The 20,368-nt window shown below is 45.7% G+C and overlaps 1 protein-coding gene across 1 annotated transcript; it reads left to right on the plus strand.

Annotated features, from left to right (window-relative positions):
• Window positions 1–538: 538 nt before the first annotated feature.
• On the plus strand, window positions 539–11,943 carry GPR19 (G protein-coupled receptor 19). Its single transcript, XM_035308670.1, has 2 exons — window positions 539–1,160; window positions 10,517–11,943. The coding sequence occupies exon 2, from the start codon at window positions 10,533–10,535 to the stop codon at window positions 11,784–11,786; it is 1,254 nt and encodes a 417-aa protein (XP_035164561.1). The 5' UTR covers window positions 539–1,160; window positions 10,517–10,532; the 3' UTR covers window positions 11,787–11,943.
• The last annotated feature ends 8,425 nt before the right edge of the window (window positions 11,944–20,368 follow it).

A 20,368-nucleotide genomic window follows, 5' to 3' on the forward strand; every position in this document is an offset into this window, starting at 1 on the left:
AAAGGAAAAGGAAAAGGAAAAGGAAAAGGAAAAGGAAAAGGAAAAGGGATGTGCTTCTGCTTGTCAGTGACAGGGAAGCAAAGCCTCAAGGCAGGTGGCTGGGTCTGTCTCCTAACAGATCCAGAGTATTTTCTGAATCTCTGTGTCTAATACTGACCTCATGTTCTCTTGCCTGGTTTCTCATGGCTATTCACCCAAAATAGCACAATGAGAATTTAATAACTTATTGCATCATTATTACATATTATACAAAATGCTATAATTTTACATATTACATTATTCAGAATTAACATGTTATTTTAGAGCCGCTTCCTTTGCACTCATTCCCCAGTCATACCGGTCTTGGTAAGGGTATAGACGGTAAAAATTAACACATGTTGAAGCAAAATAGTTAATATTTGATGCTTTCTTTACACTTCATACATAAGTGAGGAGAAGGAGAAGGAGAAGGAGAAGGAGAAGGAGGAGAAAGAAGAAAAGAGCACGCATTCTCAGGGGAAGCTAATTGAATATTCCCTCCACCTCCTCCTCATTCCTCCTCTCCGTTCCCTTCAGCTGCCAGGGTCCCATGGCGACGGCGGCGGCAGAAAAGCATCCCCGCCCGCAGCCGCGCCATAGCAACCCGGACGTCAGCGCCGGCAGCCAGGGCCGGCGGGGCAGAGCAGCGGGGCTCCCCCGGGGCTCCCCGCTGCGTCCCCCCGGGCTGCCGCCCGCATCCCCCGGGGCTGCCCCCGCGTCCCCCCGGGACCCCCGGCGGCCGGGGAGGGGCCGCGTGGAGCCCGCCCCGTCGGGAGGCGCGGCGCTGTCCGCGGTACTGACGGCGCCGAACCCGAAGGGGGGTCCGGGGGTGCCGGGGTGTCCGGGGGGGTTAGGGGGCTGGGAGGGTCTGGGGGCTGCCGCCCTCAGGACGCGTTAGCCGCGGCCGGGGACGGAACCAGCGGCAGCACCCCAAAAAACGTCGCTTTGCCCCCACTCTGGTGTCGAAGGAGAGGTCTGCAAGATGCGCAGCCTGCAGAGCGTCTCCAGTATCTCCGCCAGAGCCCCTCAGGGGTGAAGGCGCTGCGCGGCTTCCAGCATGAGCGGCCCCTTCCCGGAGGTGCCCTCAGCACGGATAGCGAGGAGGAGGAGAGCGGCGCCCCTGGGAGGATGCTCTGGAGCAGGTATGTGCGCCGAGAGCTGCCGTGCTGAGCAGTGCTGGGGCTGTAGGGATAGCTGCCTCTGCAAGCCCCCGCGAGGTTGTCTTTCCCAGAAGTTCATTTTACGTGTGTTTATCTGCGTGCCTTTAAAATCGTTGGGTTTCTGCAAGGAGGGCTCGTTCTTCACGGCCAAATGCTCTGCAGGGCTTGGCTGTTAAGAAGATTCTGCTGAAAGTCAAGGGGCAAGTAGAATTACTGCAGAATGAACAGCTGCATTTCTACAGAAATCTATGTTCTCTTCACCTACACTCAGTATTTTTATTTTTAAATTATGGCACTTTTTTCATTTATCCAGTTGGCTTCCAGCATTGCAAACAGTATGTTGGTTCCACAGAGTTACGGAGAAGTAAAACTGCCTTCTGCTTTCAAAAGGCCATTTGTTTGTATGAGGCAGGATTCATAGCCAGTTCTTTCTGGCAGGCATTATCTTCAGTGTTTCTTGAAGACTGGCTGCTAAAGCCACTGTTAATCACTTAAACAAGTGACTTGATTTGCAGAAAAAAACAACAAGACTATGCAGAATAACTTCTAGCAGCCTCAAGTAGGGCCTACTGCCCCTCCCCACCACAAACACAGCATTCTCAGCACCAAAACTTGATGCAGCACTTGTGTGTTTGGGATTTCTCCATTCCAGCATCTTCCATCACTCCCTAGACTTTCTCTCTGACAGGCTGCCAATATTGTGCATCTGGCACCCTGCCCAAGAAGAGATCTCCAGCTCGAGGATTTTCAGCAGGCCAGCTTCTTGCTTCAGTGGCTTCTTCTAGCATGCTTTTGTCCTACCCGAGCCCAGCTCAGCTGGGACACCCCTTCCAACAATCACCATCAGGCATTTCCAGTCTAACTGTGGGCTTTGCATGGCCTTCAGCTCCCTCTTGCTTCACCAGCAATGTCAGTATGGGCAGACCCTGAAATGCTGTCACTAATGGCCATGTCCTCTGACAGAGACCCATGGGAGCATTCTCCTACTGCTCATTCAGGTCTTCTGCTTCTCCTGTTCCTATCAGACAAGTCCTCCTGGAAGCATCTTCAGATCTCTGGCAACTTTATCCCTGGCATTACTATTAGCCACTGGTGCCACACCGCTCCCTGGCACTGTCTGGCGCAGGTGGCCTGTGTTGTGTGAGCACTAGGTCTGTGCTCCTGAAAAAGGTATGGAGACATATGACAGGCACTCTCTCATCCTGGCATCAATGTTTTTACCAGTGCAAAAATACTGCTACCATATGAACTGCCTGAGCACCAAGAAAGCACCTTTCACAAGCTTAAATGTCAAGAATTCATCTCCACATGAACTTTCCATATAGGAAAAAAAAAAAAAAAACACCTTCAGCTTCTCCTGGGAAAACTGGCAGCGAGAGTTTGAGCTAAGCTGTTGTCCTCACCAAAGCTGCTGGCACGTTTTTCCTGTGGGGGAGAGGACACTTGGCAGGGAGAGGGTGAGAATTTTCAGGAGATGGGCAGAGAAATCAGCCAAGCATGAGATCCACCACAGCTCATCTGTCAACACCCACTGTGACAAACCAGCCCGGGTAAGTGCCGCATTCCTCACATCAAGCAGAAGTCCATGCTGCATTGTGGGCAGGGCCCAGCATTGCCAAAAATGAATGTAAGCGTGTGGGAGAGAGCACGTATATTTTTTTTATTTTTTTTTTTACCAATGAATCTGGAAAGGGTCCAACCTAGCAGTGTCTGAGGACAGACGCAGTCCCCACTAAGGAAGGCACGCAGCCTGCAGAAGTGTATTTCAAGCTTTTCACACTCTCATTGCCCAACTCCAGTAAGTGGAACCTATTTTGACAGTAAGGTTGGACACCAGGTCTGTTCCTCTTCTCCTTGAGCCCACTTGTTATGCCCCCACAGTCACACTGGGCAAAGATCTTGGTTGTGCCATTATTTTTAGATCAGTGCTAATCTGAAGTGATGGCCTTGCTGAAGAGTTCTACAGCCATTTCCCGACTCTGCAGATGCTGATGCAGTGAGGGTGTGCATCTGGGTAGCAGTGAGCACAAATCTGTCTCATATTTTTTCTGCTTTCTGTTCCTGAACCAGAGCATGATTTAGGGTATAAATGGAACCTGCAGTCTCTGTAAAGGCTGCTTCCCACTGCCAACACAGAGCAAATGTACTCTTAGGGCTTATGTGCATAAATAAATTACTGTGGCCTAGCAATTTGCCTCAGGTTAACAGAGGTACAGCCACTGCCTGAGTGTCAATCTTAACCCTCTGTAAATACATGACAAAAATTCATCGACTTAACTGTAGCAAGAAGGTTTTTCTCCCAGACCCTTAACATCACAATGAGCATGTCTTGCCATCACAAGAGATGGAGTTGTCCCTTAAGAAGAGTTGGCCAATGTGCAGTATCTTGTGGCTTACAGGTGTCTTTCAACCCTGAATGCTCATGGAATTGTGCCCCATGGATTTGCTTTGGGCCAGGACTCAGGCCTTGCGCTGAAACTCTGCAGGCAGAGGATTTAATCCAGATGTGAAGCGACAGAACTAGAAGCAATATATGGGCCCTGTTCTTGGCCTGATGAGTTATTGCCTGGCTCACCAAGTGCTAAGCCTGGTTAGTCTCTTACTTTCCTCAAGCACACAGCAGAAAATCCTTGTTGAGATTCATGCTCATGCGGTCACTGAATACAACACATACTCTTTATATGTGCTAGAACTTAAGAACATCTTCCTTTATTTGATTCTGTCCCTATTTCCCACTCCCATGACCTCATCCTGCAGTGCAGGCTAGGCTCCTGGAGGCTGATATAAGATGCAATAATGTATGTTAACTTATGTTGTCAGTTCTGTCCAGAAGCTTTTACCATACATCGTGCTGCAGCCACACTGGCATTGGAAGCTTCATACCTGAACCAGCCTATGCACACCTCCAGTCACACTGTCTTTAGCTAACTATGCTGCATAACAGGAATCCTCACCAGCAGGGTAGAGCCAGGGTTGCAGGCAGCAATGTATGAAATATGGGTATGAATCTCATGAGATTTATTCTATTAAAAACGTCTTATTCTCCTGATAGAGGAGGGGCAGGTGTTCTCTACTGGAATGCAGACAGTGAGGAAGAAAACACTTATCCTCAAGAAATGTCCAGGTTTTGCTCAACCTCAAGAGATGTCTGGGTTTGTCTCAGAAGAGCAGCTGGGAATAGGAAAGGCTTTGTAACAGGAGCAGGGAAAAGAGCTGAGCACTTTTATGAGTACTAGACCAGAGACAAGAGCTGGCAGAGAATCTGCACGCTTTCAAAAGCATGTGTAGCCACATTCCTGCCCTGGAAGGGCAAGTACTAAATGGCCTCAGTATGTATGCAGTGATCCCTGTATAGCAAGAAATAGTTACAGGTTAAAAGGCTGTGCTCTTCTTTAAAAGTATTATTGCCCTGAGAGCCTTGTAGTTAATTTGAATTAAGGCAAGGATGAATGTCACCTTCTAGCATCTTGCACCCAGACAAAAGCACCCCATCCTGATTCAATTTGCTCTCGCTTCTCATGTTGATTAAATTCCTTTAGATGAAGCATTCCTCTTCCAGTCTGGCTGCTATTCCCAAGAGATTCTTCAAAGAGGGAAGTCTAGGGAGTAAATGACCAACATAATGCTTTTGAAATAATTTGCTGGGCCACAGCGTGACCAGCATTTTGCAGTGAGGAGAGGATACAGAGAAGTAAAATACGTTGGATAAAAAAGCCACTCTGTTAGTGCTAGGGTAAGTAAGGTTGAATGGTCTTTCTCTATCTACCTTTTTGATCCTAAAACACAGTAGTTGGCAAAAGGTTGTTCTTTTTGTTTTTGTTTGTTCTTTTGATTAAACAGTAAAAAAGACATTTATTGCATTCCTTTGTGAATCCAATTATTTTTTACTGCTCCAAATTGCAATGGGAACTATACTTCAAGACAAGACAGTAAACATCTAAACACATAGTAACTACGCCATGTGGGCTTTGTACAACAGCAGAGTAGATACGGCAGTGGTTTTATGTCATTCTTGAAGTTCTTGTAGCTTTATGTCATACTTCTCTGAGTAACAGATCTGTTTTGGAGAGTTAGCAAGTATATGTTTCCTTTACTATAAACCTGAAGAGATATCCCTGAAGATGGTGTATTTGGGCCTTCAAATCACAAAGTAAGGCCCATAAAATGGAAATTGTGGCACCAGGAAATTATTGTTTGATGACTATGAATCATTTCATGTACCCTGTTTTCTCCCATGTAAATGCATAAAATTCTGGGTTTTAAACAGAAATACAGGGAGTCTTCACATCAGTTTTAAGAGTTTTCTCACTCTATAATATTCAAAAGAATAAGTGAGAAATTTGGCACTGCTGCATCAGTGCAGACTCACAATTACTAGAAAGTATCATTTCACTCAGATCAGTATTATTTTGGTTTTAATGGAGAATCAAACAAAAGCATTTTAAAAAATAAAAATGCATTTAGGCCTTACATATTTACTACACATAATTTTTACTTCTTATCTGTCCAAGGCCAGGGGAGGCTAAAGAGCTCATCGTCATTTTTTGCAGATCTGATATTTGCAAGCTGGACCGCTCATTGACACTTAAATCATATTTCACTTAGCAATGCAGCAAGTGGGGGCATGAAAACTGAAGAATCACCATCTAACAAGATAAAGAACCTCTAGTTATTTGTATGCTAGACCAATACAGAGTGATGCATACTCTGTGCTTTTCACATTCACATTGCCATTAGGTGCATTATCCGTAACGCAGAAGTTTAAATCTCTGCTACAGAAAGCAGACTTTCCCACAGAAATAGAAATAAAAATAAAAAATGTGCAGGACCATAGACAGAAAGGTTCTTAGATTCAAATCAGGACATGATTCTGATCTCAGCACCACCTGGGAAAAACAGGATTAAATCCACAGAACAGAATAAATAACCTTTAATATAAAAGTAATTCAGCTTCTGGTCCATAAGAAGGAAAAATTAATCATGCAGGAATCTCAGATCATACTGGCTAATCAGACAACATTTGCTTTGAGAGAGAGAGAGAAGGAAAAAAAAGAAAAGAAAAGGTTCCAGCACAAGCATATGGTCTCTGGTGAGTGATGGCACACAGCAAGTCTTCTCCCATTCTGTTTTTGCTCTCCCTGTTAGCAAAGCTTAGACACAAGACACGTGAATACATTTCTTGACATTCTCCTTTCTCTGCAGTCACCTACAAGGTAGCTCTCCACACACACCTCAGAGGATGTTACATATGTTCCCTGTTAGGGCCGCTGAATTGCATGTTTGCATATAACTTGCATTCCCCGGTAAGCAAATGTTGGGCTAACTTTTAGGCAAAATGCAACAGAAAAAAAGTATTAATTGAGTGCTACAATTCTATAACTATAAAGAGACTTCCACTACTCTTCAATATTGATCAAGAGATTTCATCTGGTTATTATTCTACTGAGTGTAATTTGTGCAGCAAGCAGCTGGCTATTTTTAGCTGGCAGGTACTTTTGCATGGCAAGGGAAATTAAGGAAGAAAATTAGCCCATAATGTTCTTTTCTACCTGGTTAATAGGCTCCACATGTATTATTCTATTACATATAATTCTAACATGTAATATAGCAGGTTGTGCTGTCAGTGCATCCTGCCACTCTGCCAAAGAAAGCAGCCCAAATTCCTCACAGGCAGCTGACAAAAGCAGGATATCTCCAGGGGAGCAGATTCATCTGATGGAGGGGGCAGAAAGGGAAGCAGGATTGCTTCAGAAACTAGGACTCCTCTGCCAGGCAAAGCTACTAAGGAAATAATGAGGGAAGGCAGCTAAGGATGAGGGGGAAAGAAAGATTAGGTGTGGCAGCACGAGAAGGGTCGAGGGGCAGGGCATCATGTGCCGGCTTATATGCACACCTTCCCTTCCAGGTGGCTGACAACCCGATCACCGCAACAACCACTTCTGGGTCTCATTCCTGATGTCTGCAAGTGCTATTTTGAGAGGAGGTACTCCTGCAAGGTTCCTTGTTTAACATTGAAACAAAACCAGCTGTTACTGGCCTCAGACTGCTTCAGCTAAGTGTTCAGCTGAGCAGGAGCTGTTTTCAGTTCCCAGATATTGCTTGAACATGAAAGCTGATAAATGAGGCCACCTGCTTTGGTAGCAGTGTTGGTGACTCACACATTGACCCATTTTCTGGTTCACAGTCAGCAGCTGGGCACGGTGCGAGGTCGCTGCTGCGGGGGCCAAGATTTGGAAGAGAGACACCATAGGGTCCTGTCATAGACTGGCTGCCTCTGTGCAGAGTGGCTGCATCTATGCAGACGTGATGTACTACTCTCAAATGCATTGTGCATTTTCAAGCATACTGAATTTGTGCCTGCAGCATGGAGCTGATTGTACATCTAGCCTGTTCAAGTGAAGCACACAATGTTGTATTAAGTTCAGCTAATGAACACAGGGTCTAAAAAGCTGGGGGAAAACATCTTCTCTAACCACATCAATTAGTACATCTTTTCCTCTTCCACATCTGTTTTTTTTTTTTTTTTTTTTTTTTTGTATTGTGTTCTTGAAGATGACATACAGAAAAATGCAAGGAGCAAGATCCCAAATTCATCCAGTGCCTTTGTGCCTCCAGGCTCCATTCTGAGTAGGCAGACAAGGAGAAAGCAATTGGTGCAAAGCTAGATATAGGCAGAGCAAAAAACATCAGCAAAAGACACACACACACACAAAAACCACACACACTGCCCAGCAGCTGCATTATGGCACTTCCTCAGAAATCAATAGGTCACTCTAGCATCCATTCAAGTGAAAAACACTGTCTAGAAGGTAGGTGGATTATTGATCTTCTTAGCATTCTTATTGATCTTCTTAGCATTCATGATGATTTTGTAGTTAGCAATCAGAATCCATGTTGTATTACTGCTCTGTGCTGCTTTGGAGAGGTAAGCACTGGAGGCTCCCAGGTTCAACTAATATAAATCTAATAGTGAGCAGTTTGGCAACTCACAGAAGAATAATACCTTTAAACATAGGTCTAATCTCTCTCTTTTTATTTTTTTATTTTTTTTTGGGGGGGGGGGGGCGGGGGGGGCCTCATGCTTACAGACTTGTTGAATTTCACTAATCTGCCTCATAGCCATGAAAGCTATGAAAAAAATAATTGCCAGGCAAGGCAATTTCTGTAAAGGTTATAAACATGAAGACTCCAAGGATCTGGCAAGCAAACAAGGGAACATACTTGAAGGGAAAAAGAGAAAGGAGGTATCACAAACTAAACCATATTTATTTAAAGAGGAAGGGGGTAAAAAGAAGGGGTATTCTAGTCATTTGGGATCCTTTTCACCATTGCAAGCTAGCTAGTCATTTCAACCAGGGATACCTAAATTCAGAAACCTTGTTCTCAGGGTGACAGAGGGAAATGCTGATATCAAGGGCACAGGTAACTAGCAAGGCAAAGACATGCAGGGACAGAATATAGTTCAGAATAGACTCTTTAAGGTATACAATGTCCAGCTGTTGATGAAAATAATATGGTGTGCAAAGCACAGCTGAAATGCCATCTTAGCTTCTGATCCTGGTGCTGGCCGTAGGCCCCATTTACACAGCAAGGACACCAGCCGTGGGCTTTTGGGCTGTCCCTCACTCAGCCCCTCTCTGGTTTAACACCCCAGTACCCCAGCAGCACCCACTCAAGGCACAGCACAGTCATCCTCAGACTATTTCACTCAGCTCTGTCCGTCCACACCCAGAATAAGCAGCCACAAGCAAAGCTCTCCACACACCTTCCCTTTCCTGTCACTCAAGCTGTGTCCCCCGAGGCAGATCCACGTGATGCAACTTCTGACCTCTGCCATTCCCACCCCTCCATCCTCAGTGACACTTCTGGAGACTAAGGGAAGGAAGGGATCTTTCCTTCTTCTCCCATAGCAGGCCTGTGGAAATAGAAATATTTCTCTCTGGATCTATTTCAGAAAGCAGCAGTTTCCTCACCATGGAAGAGATGAGGAAGATTCACTGTGAGGGGGCCCTATTCATCTTGGTACAAGTCCCTTCACTGTGCTGATCTTTACTTTGCCTTTAAATCCAGATCTCTCATCTTCCAAAATTGTGTCCAGAACCAGGAAGATTCAGCTTATCCAATTCAAGAACAGTAACAACAAAAATCCATTCAGACTGAGTGGGCTCAAAAGCATCTCTGCTAGTGAAGGACAAATTACCTTTGAGTAGAGTATGAACAGCACATAAGATGGGAAATACTTAGGGTACTTATTACTTAGTGCTACAAAGATGGTGAAGGGTCTAGAGGTCAAGACATGTGAGGAACAGCTGAGTTCACTTGGTTTGTTCAGCCCAGAGCAGAGCAGGTTGAGGGGAGGCCTCATGGCAGCCTGCAGCTCCCTCACGAGGGAAGCGGAGGGGCAGGCGCTGAGCTCTGCTCTGGGGACAGCAACAGGACCTGAGGGAACGGCATGGAGCTGGGACAGGGGAGGGTCAGGATGGGGGTTAGGGAAAGGTTCTGCACCCAGAGGGTGGTCAGGCACTGGTACAGGCTCCCCAGGGCACTGGTCACAGCACCGAGCCTGGCAGAGCTCAAAAAGCATTTGGACAACACTGTCAGACATAGGGTCTGGTTTTTGGGTGGTCCTTTGGGGACCCAGGAGTTGGACTCAATAATCCTTGTGGGTCCTTTCCAACTCAGGATATTATATGATTCCAGTATTTTTTATCATCTTTTGCCACTTTTACAGTCATAGTCATACAGTGAGAGTGTATGTACTTCAATCTAAATATTAACACCAATGCTGCTAAAAAAATTGATGAGAGCAGGATTTGGCTGTTAGCATCATGATCAATGAAGATGTAATTATTGTGAAAATATTACTCTCCTTTCTACTTCTCAGTATAAGAAACACCTCCTTTGTCTGACTACTTTAAAGATATTTGTAAAGTCAAGTGAACAGAGACAATGTTTGGTTCTGATGTCAATGTCTGATTTTTGATTGTTTGTTTACTTGTTTGTTTTTACAACTTCCACAACCAGGTAGTACAGCTCATTTCTGGAACCAATAGAACATATGGCATTCACTGAGGTTGTGAGTTTTGGTGAAACTGCACCTCAGTCTGTATCTGCAAGATGGACTTTATCCTTCAGAGGACAGAAATGCTCCATCCTAATGCTGGACCATTAATATAAGTCTGTATGAAACATAATGGCATCTGCTATAGCAGAAAATCTTATATTTCTGACCATTTCTTTGAAATCAATGTATATTATTAAGATTATCTTTCATTGATTAGGGTAGGATTTTACACACATTTATTAAATAAAACTTGTTGTCTTTTCTGTTTATGTAGAGCCTGAACAAAGGACATGACTATGATGTTTGACCACAGTATGGATAACAACAACGCTCCCTTTGTTTTCCCTACTTTATTCCTCCTGCTGCAGAACAACAGCTACCCCGATACCTCCATCTCTCCTGCTAGCCACGAGATGACAGAGTCACCCAAGGAACCCAGGTCAAGCAGGAACCACACCATCTTGCAGTATGAACTGAAGCCAGGGGAAATCATAGCAGCCAGTATGGTTTTTGGAGTATTGTGGTTGTTTTCCATCTTCGGAAACTCCCTTGTTTGCTTAGTGATCCACAGGAGCAGGAGGACACAATCAACCACCAACTATTTTGTTGTCTCCATGGCTTGTGCAGACCTTCTCATCAGTGTTGGAAATGCACCATTTGTGCTGCTTCAGTTTGCTTCAGGCAGGTGGACGTTGGGGAACATGATGTGCAAGGTGGTGAGGTATATAAAATATCTCACCCCTGGAGTCCAGATATACGTGCTCCTCTCCATATGTGTGGATCGATTCTACACTATTGTCTACCCCCTGAGCTTCAAAGTGTCAAGAGAGAAAGCCAAGAAAATGATTGTAGCATCTTGGATCTTTGATGCTGCATTTGCATCGCCAGCTTTCTTCTTCTATGGCTCCAATGGGGATGACCATTGCAACTTCTTTCTCCCAAATTCTTGGGAAGGAGCCATCTACAGTGTCATCCATCTCTTGGTGGTGTTTTTGATCCCATCCATCCTCATTATTCTATTCTATCAAAAGGTTATCAAGTACATTTGGAGAATAGGCACTGATGGCAGGACTGTCAGGAGGACAATGAATATTGTCCCAAGGACAAAAGTGAAAACCATCAAGATGTTCTTAATGTTAAATTTAGTGTTTCTCCTGTCCTGGCTCCCTTTTTATGTGGTACAACTGTGGCACCCACAGGAAACAGACTACAGAAAGAGTTCCTTGGTTTTCATGGCTATCACATTGATCTCTTTCAGTTCTTCAGCTTCTAAGCCAACCCTGTACTCAGTGTATAACGCGAACTTCAGAAGAGGGATGAAAGAAACTTTTTGCATGTCCTCTATGAAATGCTACAGAAGTAATGCATATACCATCACTACCAGTTCAAGGATAGCAAAAAAAAATTATGTTGGGATCTCAGAAATCCCAGCACCAGCCAAAACTGTAACCAAAGACTCAATCTATGATTCATTTGACAGAGAAGCAAAAGAAAAAAAGCTAGCCTGGCCTATTCATTCAAATCCTCCAAATACATTTGTCTAATTGGCTTAATTGCTTTGAAAGGTGATTATGTACCACAGGAACAAGGAGCTTTATCTCCTTTTTGAACCAATGTAAATTTACATATTTTTAAAATGACTTTTAGGGAGGAAAAAAAAAAAGATGTTTTATTTTATTAAATGCATTGATTTTTGATGTATCTGGTCTACTTAATTTCACCTACGTTCTGCTTTTGGAAGCATGATTCCTGAATCATGAGCATATTTGCTTTTTTACAAAAAAAAAAAAAAGAAAAAAAAAGAAAAAAAAAAGAAAAAAAAAAAGCAAAGCTCTTACATTTTCTGTATATTGGGGCAACAGGGAAAGAACAAAAACACTGCATATTTAATCACTGTTTATTAGCCACCATGTATAAATGCATAAATCCACACAAAGCCATCTATATTTGCTTTTGTTATATCCTTATGAATACTGTTGCACTGGGGTTTTCCTTGTTCAGACCTTGTGGGAAGGATTTCTGTATGTGGACAGTGCTGGCACAATGCCAAACCTATTGAAAACTGTCATAACATTCCCACTGCCTTTGTAGGGTCAGCAATGGATGCTTTTGCATATTCAATGTTGTGCTTCCAGAGAGGTCCTGTGGAACTGCCTGAGAAAAGTCCTGTCCTTTTTGTCTTGCCCTCCCCAGCTACTCTCTAGCTGCATCTACTCCCAGCCTGATGTGTCTACCCAAAAGCCAGGGTTGGGCACCACCTGGGAGAAGACCTGCTGATTACTAGGGAACAAGGTTATAACAGGCACCCAGGGACTGGTCAAATTCATTGTTTCTCAGATCCTGATCCACTTTCTTTGTGTCACAGCTGTGGCACCCATAGCAAATTGTGGTTTCCCAAACAAGAGCAGGAAAATGAGCTCTGCAGTCCCCCTCCTGCCTGGAGGTCCCAAAGCCCAAAGGCAGCAGCCACAGCAGGAGAGGAGGTGTTGCCTGTTCCATTCTCATCACACCAAAAGTCACCAGGTAAAAGCAAAGTGCTCTGAGAAACTCCAAAAGTACACCCCCAGCACTCAGCAACTGATTTTAATTTGGCACCAAAATATAAAGAACAAAATCCTGAAGCCAGCCTGGGAAGTGCTTGACTGATAGCACAGCTTGCTCAGCCTGACCTGAACAAAGTGGTGGACACATATACCTTGTGGACATGCATAACTTTGGTCCATTAACTTGAAGTGTTTACTCTGGAGGTGAATTTCGTTTGCACCATCTGGGATACAGATCTACTCGTCTCTTTAGAATTAGGTAACAACACTCCTAGTTACCTGCCAAGATCTACAGGACTAGATCATTAAATCCACAGGAAAGGGATGGCAGATGGTTTTTTTAAAAACTAGCCTGAAACAGACAGCCTTTACACCATGCCACTATCAAACTCATTAATAAGAACTGGACAGAGTCTGTGTGTGGAATATTTATTTATTTTCCTAACTCCTGTAATACTGCCCAGAAGTATAGTAGCACACCCTCAGAAAACACAGGTAACTAGTTATCCATAAAATAAGGTCAGCACAAGCAGCCAGCTGGTGAATTTCCATCTCTTTGCTGGATCAGGGCACTCAGTTTCCCTCATCCAGGGAAGCTTCCCTTTTGTCTTATAACATTGACAGGAGAGCCCTCTTGGCTTCAGACCAGAGGTCCTCTCAGCCCAGTATCCCATTGCTGAGCATAGGCACCATGTGTGCCTTTGTTCTTGCAGACAGATGACAGAAAGCAAGGAAGCTACAGAGGTCTCCTGAGACTTCCACCCAGCATCTAGCAGTCTCTGCCAAGAGTTAGCACTCATCACAGGGTAGCTGCCCAGAAGTGGTGTTGTTCAGTAAATTCTGAGCTGGTTAAGAATGGATCTAGTCACAGAGTCCCAAAGATGGGAGAAGGAGACCCATCCTATGGTTTCTCAGGCCCAATCTGAGCTGCTTTCAGGAGAGTTTTGCCTGAGAAACAAGGACTTGACCTCTTTTCAGTTAAGGATCTCAAGTACTTTTTTTTCTATTTTCTACTTTCCTCAGGACTAGCTCTGACAAATGTCAGCAGACAGGGGATCTCTGCCCACTTTCTCTGTGCCAGTCTTGTTTTGTAAACTTGTCATGTTTTATCTTATTTCTTTTCCATACTGAGGAGTTTCATCACACTCAGTTAATTTTCATCACACTCAGCTGAAGTGCATTTACACTAATGCACGCAGCATGGGCAACAAGCAGGAGGAGCTGGAAGCCATTGCGCAGCACGCAGGCTATGACTTGGTTGCCATCACGGAAACGTGGTGGGACCACTCTCATGACTGGAACGCTGCAATGTCTGGCTATAGGCTCTTCAGAAGGGACAGGCAGCACGGAAGGGGTGATGGAGTGGCTCTCTATATTAGAGAGTGTTTTGACGTCATCGAACTTGAGGCTGAGAATGACAAGGTGGAGTCGCTATGGGTTAGGATCAGCGGAAAGGCCAACAAGGGAAGCATCCTGGTGGGGGTCTGTTATAGACTGCCAAACCAGGATGAGGGGGCAGATGAGGAGTTCTACAGGCAGCTTGCAGAAGTTGCAAAATCATCAGCGCTTGTTCTTGTGGGGGACTTTAACTTCCCAGACATATCCTGGAAACACAACACAGCCCAGAGAAAGCAGTCTAGGAGGTTTCTGGAGAGTGTGGAAGATAACTTCCTGATGCAGCTGGCTGGCGAGCCTACAAGGGGAGGTGCCCCGCTAGACCTTCTGTTCACTAACAGAGAAGGACTGGTGGGAGACCTGCTGGTCGGGGGCTGTCTTGGGCAGAGTGACCACAAAATGGTAGAGTTCTCGATACTCGGTGAAGTCAGGAAGGGGATCAGTAAAACCGCTGTCTTGGACTTCCGGAGGGCTGACTTTCAGCTGTTCAAGACACTGGTTGGCAGAGTCCCTTGGGAGGCGGTACTGAAAGACAGAGGAGCCCAGGAGGGCTGGGCGCTCTTCAAGAAAGAAATCTTAACGGCTCAGGAGCGGTCTGTCCCCACGTGCCCAAAGACGAGCCGGCGTGGAAGAAGACCGGCCTGGCTGAACAGAGAACTGTGGCTCGAGCTTAGGAGAAAAAAGAGGGTTTATAATCTTTGTAAAAGAGGGCAGGCCACTCAGGGGAACTACAAGGATGCTGCGAGGCGGTACAGGGACAAAATCAGAAAGGCCAAAGCTCATCTGGAGCTGAATCTGGCTACTGCCATTAAAGACAACAAAAAATGTTTTTATAAATACATCAACACAAAAAGGAGGACTAAGGAGAATCTCCACCCTTTACTGGATGTGGGGGGAAACTTAGTAACCAGAGATGAGAAAAAAGCTGAGGTGCTTAATGCCTTCTTTGCCTCAGTCTTTAACAGCAAAACCAGTTGTTCTCTGGACGCTCAGTACCCTGAGCTGGTGGAAGGGGATGGGGAGCAGAATGTGGCCCCCACAATCCATGAGGAAATGGCTGGCGACCTGCTACAGCATTTGGATGTACGCAAGTCGATGGGGCCGGATGGGATCCACCTAAGGGTACTGAGAGAACTGGCAGAGGAGCTGGCCAAGCCGCTTTCCATCATTTATCGGCAGTCCTGGCTATCGGGGGAGGTCCAACTTGACTGGCGGCTAGCAAATGTGACGCCCATCTACAAGAACGGCCGGAGGGTAGACCTGGGGAACTATAGGCCTGTTAGTTTAACATCAGTGTCAGGGAAGCTCATGGAGCAGATTATCTTGGGTGTCATCATGCGGCAGTTGCAGGGCAAGCAGGCGATCAGGCCCAGTCAGCATGGGTTTATGAAAGGCAGGTCCTGCTTGACGAACCTGATCTCCTTCTATGACAAGGTGACACGCTTAGTGGATGAGGGAAAGGCTGTGGATGTGGTCTACCTTGACTTCAGTAAGGCATTTGACACCGTTCCCCACAGCATTCTCCTCAGGAAACTGGCTGCTCATGGCTTGGACTGGCATACACTTCGTTGGGTTAAGAGCTGGCTGGATGGCCGGGCCCAGAGAGTTGCGCTGAATGGAGTCAAATCCAGTTGGAGGCCAGTCACTAGTGGAGTCCCCCAGGGCTTGGTGCTGGGGCCGGTCCTCTTTAACATCTTCATCAATGATCTGGACGAGGGGATCGAGTGCACCCTCAGCAAGTTTGCAGACAACACCAAGTTAGGTGCGTGTGTTGATCTGCTCGAGGGTAGGAAGGCTCTGCAGGAGGATCTGGATAGGCTGGACTGATGGGCCAAGGCCAGCTGTATGAAGTTCAACAAGGCCAAGTGCCGGGTCCTGCACCTGGGGCACAACAACCCCAAACAGCGCTACAGGCTGGGAGATGTGTGGTTAGAAAGCTGCCTGGCAGAGAAGGACCTGGGAGTATTGGTTGACAGTCGGCTGAATATGAGCCAGCAGTGTGCTCAGGTGGCCAAGAAGGCCAGCAGCATCCTGGCTTGCATAAGAAACAGCGTGGCCAGTAGGTCCAGGGAAGTGATTGTCCCCCTGTACTCAGCTCTGGTGAGGCCGCACCTTGAGTACTGTGTTCAGTTTTGGACCCCTCGCTACAAGAAGGACATCGAGGTGCTCGAGCGAGTCCAGAGAAGGGCTACGAAGCTGGTGAAGGGTCTGGAGAACAAGTCTTAGGAGGAGCGGCTGAGGGAGCTGGGACTGTTTAGCCTGGAGAAGAGGAGGCTCAGGGGTGACCTTATAGCACTCTACAGGTACCCGAAGGGAGGCTGTAGCAAGGCGGGGGTTGGTCTATTCTCCCATGTGCCTGGTGACAGGACGAGGGGAATGGGCTAAAGTTGTGCCAGGGGAGGTTTAGGCTGGATATTAGGAAGGACTTCTTTACTGAAAGGGTTGTTAGTCACTGGAATAGGCTGCCCAGGGAAGTGGTTGAGTCACCATCCCTGGAGGTCTTTAAAAGATGTTTAGTTGTAGAGCTTAGGGATATGGTTTAGTGGAAGATTTGTTAGCTTTAGGTCAGAGGTTGGACTTGGTGATCTTGGAGGTCTCTTCCAACCTAGACTATTCTGTGATTCTGTGATTTCTGGCACAGAAGCTGCTCCAGACCAGGCTCTGCTTGAAGCATCCTAATGGAACAGCTAGGGCATGGCCAAGCATCCCAAAGTCCAGACTACCAAAAGGCATTTCAAACTCAAGTCATCCTAAAAACATTGTGAACACTGATCTTACGCTGGCAGCAGCGAGCTCTGGGGGCACTGTACAGCAGGAAGATGTCAGATATCCCTCCACACACTTGTATTTCAAAATCTCATGCCCCCTGATATACATTTGAAAGATATATCCTCAGTCGCAAACTCTTCAGAGAAGAATTACCGTTTCCTTCTGTCTTCCGAGCAATTGTGGCACAGCTGGGTCTTGCTCATGTCTGAGGCCAGAAAGTCCTGTAGTAGCAGAATTTAGTACAACAAGAGCAGCAAATACTACAGGGTGTGTAACCATACTTGAGTATCTCCCTTTCCCATCAGCAAGGAGCAGAAACACACGTGGTTGAGGCCGAAGTGACTGAAGAGTCTGAAGAGACTCTGATGCTTTCAAAGTGGGCGGGGAAACTCCTTTGTTGAGTAATATACCTGCATTTATGTTAGAAAACTTCCTCCTTCTTTCTCTACCCTGCTAACTGTGGTTATAAGAACACTTACTGTCTGTAGGAACACTTCCTGTATATATTCCACAAATTCAGAAATCCCCATTAAACAAGGATGAGATACTTCTCATCAAAGTCATTAACAAAAATCCCCATGAATGGGGAGAGGAGAGGGCCTTTAAAATGAGACAAGACCATTATTCTCTGTGTGGTTCATATTCCAGGCAAGTTGCTTGTCCCTGAAACATCAGCATATGTTTTTCTCTGTCACTTAATTACCGCTGACATAGTAAAATCAGATCTAGGGTCTCCAGGATGTCTAAGCAGACCAGGTCAATCTTACTATGCTAATTTCAACGTTAGGTTTTGAGAGATCAACCCAGCGGTTGCTCTGTTGGGTACCAGTTTCATTAAAGACATCAGGCCAAACAGAACTGCCATGACTCTGCCATTGAGATCACTGGGCTGTGGTCACCCACCTCCTGCTGGATCTGAGTTCTGAGGGATCCAGGACACTTCTTTGGGGGTGACTGGGGGGGGGGGGGAGGGAGGCAGCCCCATTATCTGGGTGTCATGGCCATAAGAGCCACTCTGTCCTGTTGAGGTGTGTCAAGAGAGGCTGTAGGTGGTGAGTCCTTGTACAGCTGGACCAAAAGGCATTCCAGTGGACGTTGCCTATGCACAGGCAGCTTCCAGCCCGTAAACATGGAGCAGGCCTCAGACCATCACTACCATATGCAGGGGCTGCTGCCTTCAGATTTACTCCATTGCTCAAAAGAAAGGAAGGAAGAGAGGCAGTCCACCTTTAAGGTGCAAAAGCCTTGCTTCAGACCAACAGCCTCCCACACATCATTCTGAACATGAAAACAGAAGAACGCTTTTCACACCAGTGGGTTGAAACCACAGACTTTTGTGTGACTTTCCCTCTTCTGAACTTAAATGCACTTTCCCACCTCCTAGAAGCTGTAGAACTACACAAGCTGGCAAGGAGAAGTCCAGTAGTGCCAGTACACAACAGCTGCAGATGCAATACCAGCATTTTGAAACGGGGCAGTTCTGCCCTGAGAGTTCTGCCCTGAAAGTTCTGTCCTAACCAGCACTGCCACAGTGACCAAGTGTGCAGATTTGCTTCCTTAAACCACATTTCCATATCAGGAGAATCCAAGGCCCAGCTGTGTCAGTGTAAGCAATGTGCAAGTGTAAGCAAGACTCTGCCTGTGTAACTTCTTTTAGCCAAAGCTACACTAGCAAAAATACATTCAGTTTAGCATAAGCTGTATCTAAACTTGGAGAAATTTGCCAGCAGAGCTGTCCCTTTATGCAGTTACACTGATAAACCCTTTTCAGCTTTAGGTAGGGTTAAAAAAGCTACACAGAGCAATCAATCAAAAAACATCATGTAAGTTGGCAGCTAGATGACAGATTCTTGAGTCCAAAAAAAAAAAAAAGGTTCACAGCAATGCACAAGCTGATGGAGCAGTGATGTTCCTGTAAATCAGGTGCCCATGCCCATATGTAACTCCTCCTTTCTCACCAGTCCTGCAGACCTCTCTGGCCCTCATCCCCCCAGCTCTGGTCAGGAACACCGTGCCCTACACAAGGCTTTTTCCATGCCCCAGGGCAGTTTCAGCCTTCCTTGGCCAGGTGACCCCCTGCTGCCAGTAGCTTAGTGCCACTGCTTTAGGAGCTAAACACAGCACCATGCTACAGCAGGCCTGAAGATGGAAAATACTTGGCAACTTGATGGGTGAAATGGCAGCTACTCCATGCTTGCACCTGGTAACAGAAACTTGCCAGTCTTCACCCATTTCACTCTAAGTGTTGACCTTGCATCAGTGCAAGGAGAGATCTTTTCCACTCCTTTTAATATTTATTATGTTTATTTTTGAAATATTCTAAGACAGGTGATAGACAGGTTTGATAGCACCAACCACCATGTACCACTTGATCTGCCAGTGCTCCAGGGGTGCCAGAGACTCAGGATGGAGATCATGCATTATCCAAGCAAGAAGTGGAAAAATGCTGTGGGAGAGATTGATCAATCTCTCTCTCTCCATATATATATATATAGAGAGAGAGAGAGAGAGAGTTACATAGCAATATAGCAATATAGAGAAATCTCTCCACCCTCTCTCACAATTATTTAATTTTAACAGATCATTTTGGCAATATGTCTAACACAATAAAATTATAGAGGAGTAAGACAACATTAAGATTAAACCAAACAACGTTACACAAATGCAGCTATAAGAAATGCAATTAATAGTGCAACAGCCAGCAACTGCCTCTGGAGCTTCATACATCTCTGGAGCAACAGAAAGGCTGGTTAGGTTCACGGGCTTGGTCAGTGTGCTCACCACTGTACCCATGGGCATGTGCACAGTCAGAAGGAAAGGAGCAAGCTGGTATAGGCTGAAGCCAGCAGAATTTATTGCACTAGATTTGGCACTGAGCAAACAAAGCCTCCCTGTTTCACAAACATATCAACCCCATCTTCAAAGAAGCAGTTCTGGGAGAGAGGACTTATGGATCTCCAGCCCATCCACTCCTTATTCTTAAGCATTTTCTGTGCAGGAACATGACCCAGTACCAAACACTAAGCATTTTTTTCCATTAAGTGGACACCCATCAAGTGGAAATTCCACCTGTTTACTTTTGGCATTCAGTGGCTTGCACTTACAAATTACTATTACAAGCTGATAAATTATAGCTCTTTGTTACAAATTTCCAGTTGGGGGGTCGGAGTTGGTGAGAAGTGGAGGCACACACCACTTAAAACATTTTCAGCCAGCCTCCCAGAGGTGATACCAAGGTGGTTGTCACCCATAATCAGAGTTAAAAGTTTCCATGTCTGGTTAAGAATCCCCCGAGTTTTCTAGTCTCCTCACCTCAACCAGCTTCACACCACAGGTAATTGACATTGATTTAGGAGTTGGTTTTCCAAGGTGTTGAATGCATACCATCAATTTCAGCTGAAATTCGGAGTGTTCAACCA

The sequence above is a fragment of the Oxyura jamaicensis genome, chromosome 1 (assembly GCF_011077185.1).
Source record: "Oxyura jamaicensis isolate SHBP4307 breed ruddy duck chromosome 1, BPBGC_Ojam_1.0, whole genome shotgun sequence".
NCBI classification, from domain to species: Eukaryota; Metazoa; Chordata; class Aves; order Anseriformes; family Anatidae; genus Oxyura; species Oxyura jamaicensis.

What these genes read in the sequence shown, in the direction of transcription:
- GPR19 (XM_035308670.1), top strand. Translation starts at nt 10,533, where the DNA reads ATGACTATGATGTTTGACCACAGTATGGATAACAACAACGCTCCCTTT.